The sequence below is a fragment of the Cicer arietinum genome, chromosome 4 (genome assembly GCF_000331145.2).
Source record: "Cicer arietinum cultivar CDC Frontier isolate Library 1 chromosome 4, Cicar.CDCFrontier_v2.0, whole genome shotgun sequence".
NCBI lineage: Eukaryota > Viridiplantae > Streptophyta > Magnoliopsida > Fabales > Fabaceae > Cicer > Cicer arietinum.
In genome coordinates, this window is record NC_021163.2 from 757055 (window position 1) to 769155 (window position 12101).

General features: G+C 30.1%; 2 protein-coding genes across 2 annotated transcripts; one reads left to right on the forward strand and one right to left on the reverse strand.

Moving 5' to 3' along the window:
- Nucleotides 1–1115: 1115 nt before the first annotated feature.
- On the forward strand, nt 1116–4037 carry LOC101514883 (xyloglucan galactosyltransferase MUR3-like). The gene is made up of 2 exons (XM_004494998.4): nt 1116–1512; nt 1717–4037. Exon 2 carries the CDS (start codon nt 1797–1799, stop codon nt 3564–3566), a length of 1770 nt encoding a protein of 589 aa, XP_004495055.1. The 5' UTR covers nt 1116–1512; nt 1717–1796; the 3' UTR covers nt 3567–4037.
- A 675-nt stretch (nt 4038–4712) lies between these two features.
- On the reverse strand, nt 4713–6195 carry LOC101515210 (photosystem II reaction center PSB28 protein, chloroplastic). The gene is made up of 2 exons (XM_004494999.3): nt 6036–6195; nt 4713–5428 (listed from the first exon to the last, which is right to left on the reverse strand). Exons 1-2 carry the CDS (start codon nt 6103–6105, stop codon nt 4956–4958), a joined length of 543 nt encoding a protein of 180 aa, XP_004495056.1. The 5' UTR covers nt 6106–6195; the 3' UTR covers nt 4713–4955.
- Nucleotides 6196–12101: the final 5906 nt, after the last annotated feature.

Below are 12101 nucleotides of genomic sequence, written 5' to 3' on the forward strand. Positions count from 1 at the left end.
GTTAGAGTATATGAAATTCGTCAATTTATTCCTTTTAAGTATATGAAAATGTCATTTTAGTCTTTAACATCATCAATTTAGTCCCTTAAGTATATGAAAATGTCATTTTAGTTTTTAACATTTTAATTTTAATTGCAACGGCTAAATTGGTGGATTTTATATACTTTAAGGGCTACTCATTACGTTCATACAATTTAAGGATTAAATTGGAGTGAGTGATACTTTATGGATTAAATCGTTGGTTTATTCTAAATTAAATAGCAAAATGGGGAGTGGGGAGAAGTTTTGACAATGTACTAAGGCTCAGTTTGAGAGTTTATGTGTGGGGAGGGAATGACTTTAAATAAAAGGAAGGAAAGAAAGTCAATGGGGGTTTAATTTTTTTTTTTATATAATATAAAATCATTCCAAATTGAGGGAACTCAAAAAATTATTAGACAATGATTTTAGATGAATTAAATAAACTTTTCAAAATTTTCATCTTTTATAATGATTTTAAAATTATATTAATTATGCAGTTCATAAAGTCAAAATTGAATAATTCAATAAAGTAATATATCTAATTTCTACGACCATTAATTTGAGATTGAATAGACTACCGTAAGTTGTAGCTTTGAATTTTATTTCCATTTGAGTGTGGTATTGTATGTCTGTCGGCTGCACTTTAACAACAGGAAGATGACGCTATGCTAAGGATTTCTCTTGCCGACGTGAATAAAAAGTCTCATTTGCGATAGTACATCAATAAAAAATGTCTCATTTATATTATTAATTAATTCATTTATTATTATTTTTTCATTGATATATATATTTATTTATTACTTATATATCAACTCGTTTAACTATTCAACTAATTATTCCTTCATTAATTACTATTATTAATAGGGATATTTTAATAAATAAAACTTAAATTGTACCATCCAAATGAAACACAACCCAAATGAGACAGACATAAATGGAGTACAATTGAAAAAGTGAATTAAGTTTCAATTAAAAAATGTATAATTTTTCTTAAAAAAACAAAAAAAAACTTTTTATCTATAAAATATCCACCACATGCTAGTTGCTACTACTACATTTGATATAAAAAACAACATACTAACAAACTGTGTACCACCAAAGTTTTACAGCAAAAGTACAAGAATACTTCAAGTTGAAAGCATTTTTCTTACGAAGAAAACCTTGGTGTTTTGGAGCAGGCGCAGACACCGCAATTTCATGCACTCTTAACAATAATTAGAGGAGAGAAGCACTTTCTAGTTTCTATTCTTTTGTAAAAAAAGAAAAGCACTTTCCATTCTGTCAAAAAAAAAAAAAGAGGAGCACTTTCCATTATGACTCTCCAATCGATGAAGCCACGTGTCAAAATCATAAGGGGCACCGACACATCAGTCTTAAGACCATCCTGGCGCACGTTGCTAACCTGCACTCCCTTCTCTCTCCTTGATTTGTCAACCTCTCTCTCTCTCTCTGCAAAATTCCCTCCTTCAACTTCTCGATTCCCCTCTCTCTGTAAGTCTCGATTCCTCCCTCATTTAGCTATTTCATTTTCTACCGATTATTATTTTTTTTTATTACTACTACACGTTTTCCTATTTCAAATTTCCGAATCTTGTTCCTCTGCGTTCCCATTTTTTGATTGATCATCAAATCCAATCTGAATTAACACTCCCTGTCACATTAATCACTGATCACAATCTTATCTCTTGGGTTTAGGGTTAGGTTTAGGTTTTTGTGGTTGATAAATGAATTGCAAAATTTGGTGATTGAATTTGCAAATTGGAATTTGGAATGCAATGAGACGGCGCCCTGTGGCGGGTGTGCTCCCTGACCAAATGGAAAAAGGGGGACCAAAGAATCAAAATTCACGCCTTTGTTGTTTAGCATCCTTATCTGCATTTCTCTGGTTATTTCTCTTGTACTTCCATTTTGTCTTCCTTAGAGGAGATAGTAGTAATACAACTCAATTTGTTGATCATCAAACAGCCAAATCAACACCTGTTTCTGTTGATTATGAAACTGCAAAAACAATCCATGTAACTGATGCACCTCAACTGAAACCCCCTCCTAGAAAGATCGGCTTCCCTCAATCGGTGGCGATAAAGAGTTACACCCCTCCCCCTCAGAAGAATTTTCCTTTTATTAAAGCATTGAGAACTTCTGAAAATAAGAGTGATCCTTGTGGGGGTAGGTATATTTATGTCCATGACCTTCCTTCAAGGTTTAATGAGGATATGTTGAAGGAGTGCAAGAGTTTGAGTCTTTGGACTAATATGTGTAAGTTTACCACCAATGCTGGCCTTGGACCACCGCTTGAGAATGTTGAAGGCGTGTTCTCGGATACTGGTTGGTATGCCACGAATCAGTTTGCTGTTGATGTAATATTTAGCAATCGGATGAAGCAGTATGAGTGCTTGACTAAGGATTCTTCCATTGCTTCTGCGGTTTTTGTACCCTTTTACGCTGGGTTTGACATTGCACGTTATCTTTGGGGTTATAATATCTCCAGGAGGGATGCGGCTTCGCTTGATCTGGTTGACTGGCTTATGAAGAGGCCAGAGTGGGGTATAATGAATGGGAAGGATCATTTTCTTGTTGCGGGAAGGATAACGTGGGACTTTCGGAGATTATCTGAGGAAGAGTCAGACTGGGGCAATAAGCTTCTGTTTTTACCAGCAGCGAAGAATATGTCCATGCTTGTGGTAGAGTCCAGCCCCTGGAATGCCAATGATTTTGGGATTCCATATCCTACATACTTCCACCCTGCAAAAGATGATGATGTGTTCATTTGGCAGGACAGAATGAGGCGATTAGAGAGGAAGTGGCTTTTCTCCTTTGCTGGAGCTCCCCGTCCTGACAACCCCAAATCAATCAGGGGTCAATTAATTGAGCAATGCAGAAGATCAAAGGTGGGTCACCTTTTAGAATGTGACTTTGGTGAAAGCAAATGCCATTCTCCTAGCAGCATAATGCAGATGTTTCAAAGCTCGCAGTTCTGCTTGCAACCTCAGGGTGATTCATACACACGAAGATCTGCCTTTGATTCAATGTTGGCTGGCTGTATACCAGTTTTCTTCCATCCAGGTTCGGCATACACACAATACACTTGGCATCTTCCTAAGAATTATACCAAGTATTCGGTCTTCATTCCAGAGGATGACATTCGTAAAAGAAACAGGAGTATAGAGGAAATACTTGGTCAGATACCTCCTGGACAAGTGAAAATCATGAGAGAAGAGGTCATTAGTCTCATTCCAAGACTAGTATATGCAGACCCTCGGTCCAAATTAGAAACTCTTAAAGACGCATTTGACGTTGCTGTACAAGCAGTAATTGACAAGGTTACACATATGAGGAAGGATATTGTCGAAGGTCATATTGATGAAAACTTCATTGAGGAGAACAGTTGGAAATATGCTTTGTTGGATGAGGGGAAGCATGAGGTAGGACCTCATGAGTGGGATCCTTTCTTCTCAAAACCGAAGGACGGTAGTGGAGATTCCACTGATTCATCTGCTGAAGCTGCAAAAAATTCTTGGAAGAATGAGCAAAGAAATCCATTATAAAAGGAAGGGTAAAAGATAATATGCCGGCTGCAGTGAGGTTTAATGCAGACTGAGATACGCTGTCCCTGAATCGAGGAAGAATTGCAACTTATTGCTCGGATCTAGCTGTGAACTTACTGCTGAATATGTGTCCAAGCATATCGAGCGGGTTTCCATGCTCCCAGAGTGGGGACTTATTCTTTTGCTTTACACGTTTTTTATAGGGTTTCCTGATTTCTGCGCCATGTATTCTATCTACTCAGTGGTTCCTAGAATGCATTTTAGAAGGTTTAATAATTTCTTTCATGTAAGTTTTTTTGTTCATTTGATTTATATAGGAAAAATAAACAAATTTATAATGGTTAATGGTAAACATAAACGAGTCTAAACATTGTAATCGGGAGATAGAACAGTTCTGTTGGGATGTGTCTACATTGCTATCTTTTGACAATGGCTATTCATTTAGTATATTTGGCACTTCACTTTTCTGTATACACTTGAGTGATTTATAGCTGTTTAATCAACGCAGCCAGAGCAAATTATGATCTGTTTCTTTTCTCACCTGCTGCTTCTGGTTTGTATAATTCACGTTTCTGCTATTTTGTTTTGGGCAAAAAAATTATCAGCTGAGTAAAATATACCACTTGATTAAATAAACTTTTCTGCAGTCTTTCTTAAAACTCTGTCCAATTGACATTATTGAATAATCATTGTTAAATGGCTGGTAAACAATTGATGGTGGAAAAGAAATTGATGTAACATTCTCTTCCAAAGTATGGAAGGTTCAATTTTTTTATATGCGATTGTGCATGAAATGGAATCCATATTGATGTTGAGATTTGCGTTTGTGAAGTGATTCATCAGTGTGATAGAAACCAGAAGTTTCTTCACAGACAAATCTTATAGCATTTGGTATGACATGACACTGGCAAATGATGCTTTTGTCCTCAACGGAGGCAATGCATAGATGCGACTGCTGCAGGGCTATTGCCAGTAACACAGCGTTTGGCAGCCTTTTCTTCCTTTTATCATCTCCGATCTGCTCAGTATGATTATTTTTTGTGTGCAATTTTTTCCTTAAAGAACTATTTGACTATTTCAAATTCCAATAGTTTAATCCACTCAACTATAATTATTATGCAAAAAAGGTAAATAGACACCCACAAATAAGTTAAGTAGAAAAAACAAATGACAAAACATGCTTACAGAATTGCAATGCAGCTGCATACTGGTATTACAATATTTCCTAACAAAATTTCTTGCGATTTTTCCAAAACATAATAAAAGAAAGCCGTAGAACAATGAGCTTTGAAATCTATAGGAAAACAGTTACATGGTAACTAAAATGCAGAAAACAAACTTGTTGAGAGAGGACAAAGGAATAGAAGGGAAAAAGTTAACACATTTAACTCAATACTTTACAAATTGCAAATCATTAGCATTGGAGTATCGCTCCATAAATCTCATGAACCTATCCCAGTCGCGTGGAGTCCGCATTATATACTTAGCTTCAATTCCTGAGGGCTTTCCATTGACAAATTTAGCATTTACATCAACAGATTGAAGGACTCCTTCCTCATCAATCATGTAAAAACCAGTAATATCACCTACTTCTCCAGATGAATCAAACACGGAGGGTTGATCAAACCTGAAGATAGCCATACCATTTGTTCCATCCCTTGATTTTGTCAGCTTCACATCTGGTATTGTCAGTTCATCAGTTCCTTGAATGAACTGTATTTTCGGTTTCGCCATCATGATAACTGGCATGTACATTGGAGTTTTTTGTGTTATCATTGGTAACCTCAAACGAGGCACTTGTAAATATTGACCATTGAATGAGGAGTTTAAGTTCAAGCTTCCATTGACAATTGAAGAAGGGACTGCATAAACAAAGAGTCAATAATGTTCACCATGAAAATCAGATCATATGCATCATTTTTTATTTTGCTAGGGTTACCAATCTTCAAAGAAATTAAATGTGCAAGGTTAGGGGTCAAGGGAAGATGATACTAGAAGTTACTCTACATGTAGAGAGAATATTGAAATGTAGCTTGAAACTAATGAGTCTCTTCTAAGATTACTTCATTACAAAAGTACAATCTTGTTATTAATTGTAAATTTTCTGTTACTTCTAAATAACCATAGACTTTCAAATTCTGCCATCTATAAAGAATTTTATGTTGTAAAGAAAAAATGGGGGCAGAAAAAAACACAGAAAATAATGTCTTTTGTTTTGTTTATTTGACCTTCTGGAAAGCACGCTAATCAACAAACAATCTTGCAATTGGGGCAAACCTGACTACCAAGTTGAATGTAATCCATAAGGCCTTAACCACACAAAATTTGTGGAATTTCAAGTTTAAACTTCATATGAATTTATCATCACTGATAATCATGCAAGTTGAAATCCCTAAGCTTGCTGAGGAGAGAAAAACAGTGAAAGAGAGTGATGTTGAGGGGAGAAAATGTTGAAGAGAGTGATTGTACCTGAGTATGAGCGTGGCTTCTGAATTTTGTAGAGCGGAGAGGACAATGCAAGAGAATGCAGAGTTGCCATTGCCAGCAGAAAGGAGAGAGAAAGGCAAAGAAGCAATTCTCAACACTTGCTTCTCTAGAAGTCATAATAAAATCACAAGATAGAGTAAAATTGTGGTCCACAAAAAGTGGTGTGTCACAAACACAACCATTCACTTTGAAGATAATTCTATGCTTTTTGCAAAATTGTGACAGTGGATTGATGTTGCTGACATGGCATTGGCAATCCACTAATAATACATGTGGCATAAAAATCAAGAATATTATGGCACAACCCATTTATATGCACATAATAAATTTTAAAAATTAGTAGACTCGCAAATTTTGAAGTGACACGTTAGGAAGCACATTATTTCTTTTATATTTTACTTCTATTATATTTTGTTTCGTTAATGTGTAATGTAAAGTAAACTATTTTATTTGTCCATTCAAGTATAATTATTGTATATCTTTAGCAACTCCAAGTTTAATTAATACACCTAAATGTTCTGGTCACTTATCTAATCTTTCATTTCAATAACTCATACAAAAAAGAACAAAAGCTCAATATCTTCAATACATTGTTTATCACACATAACGATTCATCAATTGATTTTCAACCGTCCTCTTGCATTTAATTCAAGTAACTTATCAATGGATAAAGATATTATGAAATGCAACAAAGTCACACCAATTTCAATATGTGACACATTTTTAGTCCAAAAATGTTTCAATAACATTATTTATCTTTGTCATTATTGTTGAAGACCATATATAGGAGATGAGTATTTTTCCTAAGCATTTTTTTTCTTTTTATAATTAAAAAAATATATCATAATCAAATCAAAATAAAGATGAAAAATATTAACGATATTTGTTTGAAAATAAAAAATTTCTAATCATTTCAATAATTTTTAACCATTTCACTACTTGAAATTTTATCGTTAAACATCAACAACTTCTTTTTGCCTATAATTTTTAGTAATCCACTTTTGATTTTTATTGACCATAACAAATAATTATTTGAATATTTCATTTTACATTCTAATTATTTAGAAGAAACAATAGTTAAAGTAATTGAAATTGTTTTATATCCAAAAGACTAGATATAAAATTTGTTTGTAGTTATAGTATTTACTTAAAGTTTAAATACAAAGTTCACACCAACTATTGATCTGTAGCAAATTTTCATTTGACTTGATTGTTTTATTTAAATAATATTTTTATTATCTAAATTTTTTTATTGTTGTAATTATTATTATTATTATTATTATTATTATTATTATTAGATTATATTAATCAACAAAATGTTATATTTTCTTTTGTAATAAAGGGAAATTAGCCTAATGAATATAAAATAATAATAAATAATTTTAAAACAATGTATATTTTATTTTAAAGTAGAATGTATTAAAATATTATATATTAAGAAGTAAATATATTTTTAAATAATTATATGAATGTATTAAATATTGTTAGCTTCTAGTTACGATATTTATGCTCCATGCGTCACATATGTCACTCTCACTGGTATATATATGTTTGAACCAGATCAACAACTCGGGTCTATTGATCCAATGATGATAAACCATAACAAAATATTTTCAGCCCAATAGGCCTGTAACTTTATCCCATGAGTCAGTTTTTGAAAAAATTAAATTTAATACTCTTTACTTTCACTGTTACTCTCACAATTTTTTTAAAATTTTATTTTATTTCTATCATTTTTACTTTCTCCCATTCAAAACTTTTGAATTTGTTTTTTATTTATTAAACTTTTATTTTCAAAATTTTTTATAGACAAAAAAAAATTGAAAAAAAATCAAAAATCAAAAAATTTATTTTTTAAATTTTTTGGTGGTTATTTTTTGAATAAATAAAATTTCTGATAGTGATTATCAACTGAAAAATTAATTTTTCAAATTTTTTAAGATGATTATTTTGTTAATCAAAAAATTTAAAAATGAAAATTTCTTAATAGAAAATAACTACTAGAAAATTTATTTTCAATTTTTTAATTAACAAAATAACTATTGAAAAAAATGAAATTTTCAGTTAAAAAAAAAATATAACTTTTTCTGAATTTTTTGAAGGGGGGGTATATGTGAACTGTCCAGTTTTTTTTACCTTTAGTATTGATCATAAGGATATTTTGAAAAGATAATGGACAAAAATTACAAATGTTTTCTGATTTTTGTGTTGTCGGTTGTAGAATTTAGTCATACATTGTAATTTTTTGTATTGAACAAAATTATTTTTTTCTATTTTGTTTTCTCTCACACCTTCTTTAAGCATCTTTAACTTTTTAAAAATATTTTTAATTTTTGTTTAAAATTTGTATTTATTTGAAATTATCAATAACAAAATAGAATACTCGTAAAGAGATTAATTGTAATTGAGAGAACATGAAAAGTAAGATAATAATAATGTACTTTTTTAAATAATAAAAACTCTAGACTGTATATATTTTATGAAAAAAATTTTTATTTTCTATTTTTAAAAGTTTATTTTAAACTTGATTGTTAATAGAAGGTATAAGAGACTCTCTCATAGTAAAAACTTATGAAAATAAGAAAAATAAAATTTGTTATTTATCGCACTTTATTTTTATCGTAGACTTTAATATTATAACCAAATGATTGAATTTAAATGTTAATGAATTTTTTAGATAAAAGTGAGTCATTCAAAAAAAATTCAATTTTTCTAAATATTTTTTTTGTTAATTTTTTTAATTGAATTTTAAATTACTAATATTCATTACTTGAAAACCGAATGATTAGGAGGAGAGAGAAAAACCGGAGCTATAAATACAAGTGTGGAGGTATGGATAATTTCCTTTTAACAAATACAATAGACAAAAAAAAAAAAAATACATTAAAGCCCAAACCATATTGGTGTACCTAAAGCATATGAGATGAGAAAATTGGCATTTGTATCTATTTTATTAGACTTGTACTTCTCATTTATATCTTGTGTCCTTTAATTTACTAAAGTATCCCTAAATAAATATAAATAATGAACATTAAAATAAATTTTGATAATTGAACATAATTCCACGTTCTAAATTTTGGAATTTTTTTTTTTTTTAAATTTCTCGAACTGTCTAAAATTTTCGATAATTATTTTCTACTAAAAATTTCAATTTTCGAAATTTCTTACAGTTATATTGTGTACAAACCTAAAATCTTAAAAGAAATTACATATTAAAAATTTTAAATTTTGAAATTTTCGAGTAGAATAAATTTAACTACTGAAAATTTTAAAATATAATTTTTCTGAAAGTAACTATCAGAAATTTCATCAATGAAATTAACACTACTGAAAATTGATTTTTCAAAAATTTAAAATCTTTTAATTATTTTAAAAAAATATTTACATATCAGATTTTTTAAAAATAAAATTTTATGTAATATTAGTTTGTGTACTAAATTTTTGGAGAAAACGTTTTACATATTAGAAATTTTGGTGAAGAAATATAATTTTGGAGTAGTTTTTTACAATAAAATAAATAAAATTAGATTTTTTACAATATTTTGATGAAGGGAATTGAAACAAAGGAATTTTTTTAGAAAAAAAAGGAATGAAAATGATGATTATTGGAAAAGCAATATGCATTACATACATGTGCAATTAGGAGCACCTTGATCCCGTTTTAGCATCTCGTTGCTGTATGTAATATGGGTTATATTTTTTTCTTTTCTTTTTTAGTTAAAATGATGAAAACCCATGTGGACACACGTAAGCCAAGTTTTCATTTTTTATCATTTCTCCAATCTACCCACTCCTTGGATTCCCATAATGAAAAAATGAAGTACAACTAAAATAAGAACATTACAACCATCAAATAATTCAGTATCATGACCAATTCATTATTTGAAAAAATCCTCACTCTCCCACCAATTATAATGAAAATGAAAAAAAAGTCATAAAATAATAATAATAACAATAATAATAATTACTTCACTAGGAAGCTGTAATTTCACATGACTTCCATTACATGAATATATAGGTGGCAAATGTGTTATAGACTTATAGGCAATAAAAACCGTTGTGGTTAGTAGTAATGTTTATTATCACTTATCTAATTCCAACATCCCCACGTGCTTGCATGTGAATATTGTAAGATAGAAAATATGTAAATACAAAAAAGAATGAATTTTGATCTGAATGAAGTGGCAGTTGGTGGGCTCATATATGCATGATTGATTATGTGCTCCACTTTGGCCCCATTTTCTTTTGTTTGCTAATTTTTTTCATAATTTATTATGCTTTCTAAATGCCAGCATTTTTTTAGTAGTTTTTATTTGTAATTCAAAAATTTTAAAAAGGTTAAACAAATAAATATAAAAACTCAGAAATTAACTTTTTTTTTATATTGTACTATCAAATTGTAGAACTATAAATTTTTTTTACATTCATTTTCATATTGGCTGGTTCTTTTTTGCATATGATTCTAGTATGTTGGAAATGATAATCTTAATACCCCACAATCTTTTATTAAAAAAAAAAAAAAGAAAAGAAAGAAAGAATACCCCACAATAATTGTGGCCCTTTCATTTCTTTGAGAACAATTAATGAATGGTAGAATTTGTCTTTTTTTAATGTTTTTTTCTCCCTCTAACATGGAAAGATTCCCTTTTTTTATGAATAATTAACATTTATGAGGATAAATCCATTAAGTGGGGGATGGATAATGGTTTCATTGGTTCTAATATTTCTTTTTTAGGTTTAGATTTTGATAATATTAAGATAATCACAAGTACATAAATGTTTTGGTAGATCCTACCTTTAACCATAGGTAATAATGTTAGTTGGGCCATTTATGCATCATTTCTAAATCTTTGTCATAGTTAGAAGTTATCCTTGAAATCCACTAGAAATTCAACTTTGACAATCATGAAACACACTTGAAGTAGATTAATGAATATTTTTTTATTGAATGTGCTGTCATGGGCCATGGCAAGATGCTTTTAGTTTAGATACTGTTTATTAACTTCCTAAAAGGAAAGGTTCTGATAGCAATCATCCTTATAGCTTAACTGAGGTTATAAAGTTTCCTTGACTATGTACTAGAGCAGTACTTACATTTTTTTAACTCCTTTTATTATCTTTTTCACATGCACCACTGCACATTGAATCTCAGGCATGGATTGCTAAATTGTCATATTTGCAAAAATAATTGTCTTTAAAAAGACTCTAATTTTTAGTTTCTAATGTAATTATAATTTTTTTTCTAGCTGTACTCCTTAATTAATACAATGCATCACTTTCATGCTATTATTTTCACTGTACATTTATGATGATAAATGATTAACAAGGATAATGCATAAAAATCATCATTATTTTTTTGTCATTTGTCATTTTTTCATATAACATGTACAGACTAAAATCTTAGTGTGTAAATAGTCATTGCGGTATAAAAAATTATGAGTGGATTATTTGAACATAAAGAAAATACATTATTTCTGCCACCGCTATCTAAATCTTAAAGTTTGTTTTGACTTTGATGAGTCGTGGAAATAAAAGACATATTATCAGGATAAACCATTTTAAATATGCATCTAATGAGAATTTACTATTCTGACACGTCAACTTATCTTATAACTGAATCATTATGAAGTGACAAAATAAAGAGTTCTTACTTGATGTTAGTCCAAAACTGATTTACACATTTGATGTATTCCCTTAACCTCATTATTTATTACATATACCTTACTAAAAAAGGGATACAAAAACTCAATCTAGGGGTGAAACTAAATGATGAAGATATAAATTCTTTTATTTCTTTGTTGGGATGTGCCTGCCCTGCTGTAAAAAGGGATTCATAATAAACAAATAGGAGAGAAACAATTGGTTTTATTAAAAGTGAAAAAAGTACATCTCTATTTCCTCATTTAAGTTGACAATGATAACACATAAAAGAAGAAGTAGGAACTAAATGGCATGATTGAAGGGTCACATTCTCTCCCATGTTTTATGTTGGAGAAACTTCCAATAAGTCCAAACCTTCACTGTCTCTAAGTTAACATTATTATCTGC

Coding starts and splice junctions, on each gene's coding strand:
- LOC101514883 (XM_004494998.4), top strand. CDS start 1,797: ATGAGACGGCGCCCTGTGGCGGGTGTGCTCCCTGACCAAATGGAAAAA.
- LOC101515210 (XM_004494999.3), bottom strand. CDS start 6,105: ATGGCAACTCTGCATTCTCTTGCATTGTCCTCTCCGCTCTACAAAATT. Junction 5,429..6,035: donor GAAGCCACGCTCATACTCAG/GTACAATCACTC, acceptor TTGTTTATGCAG/TCCCTTCTTCAATTGTCAAT.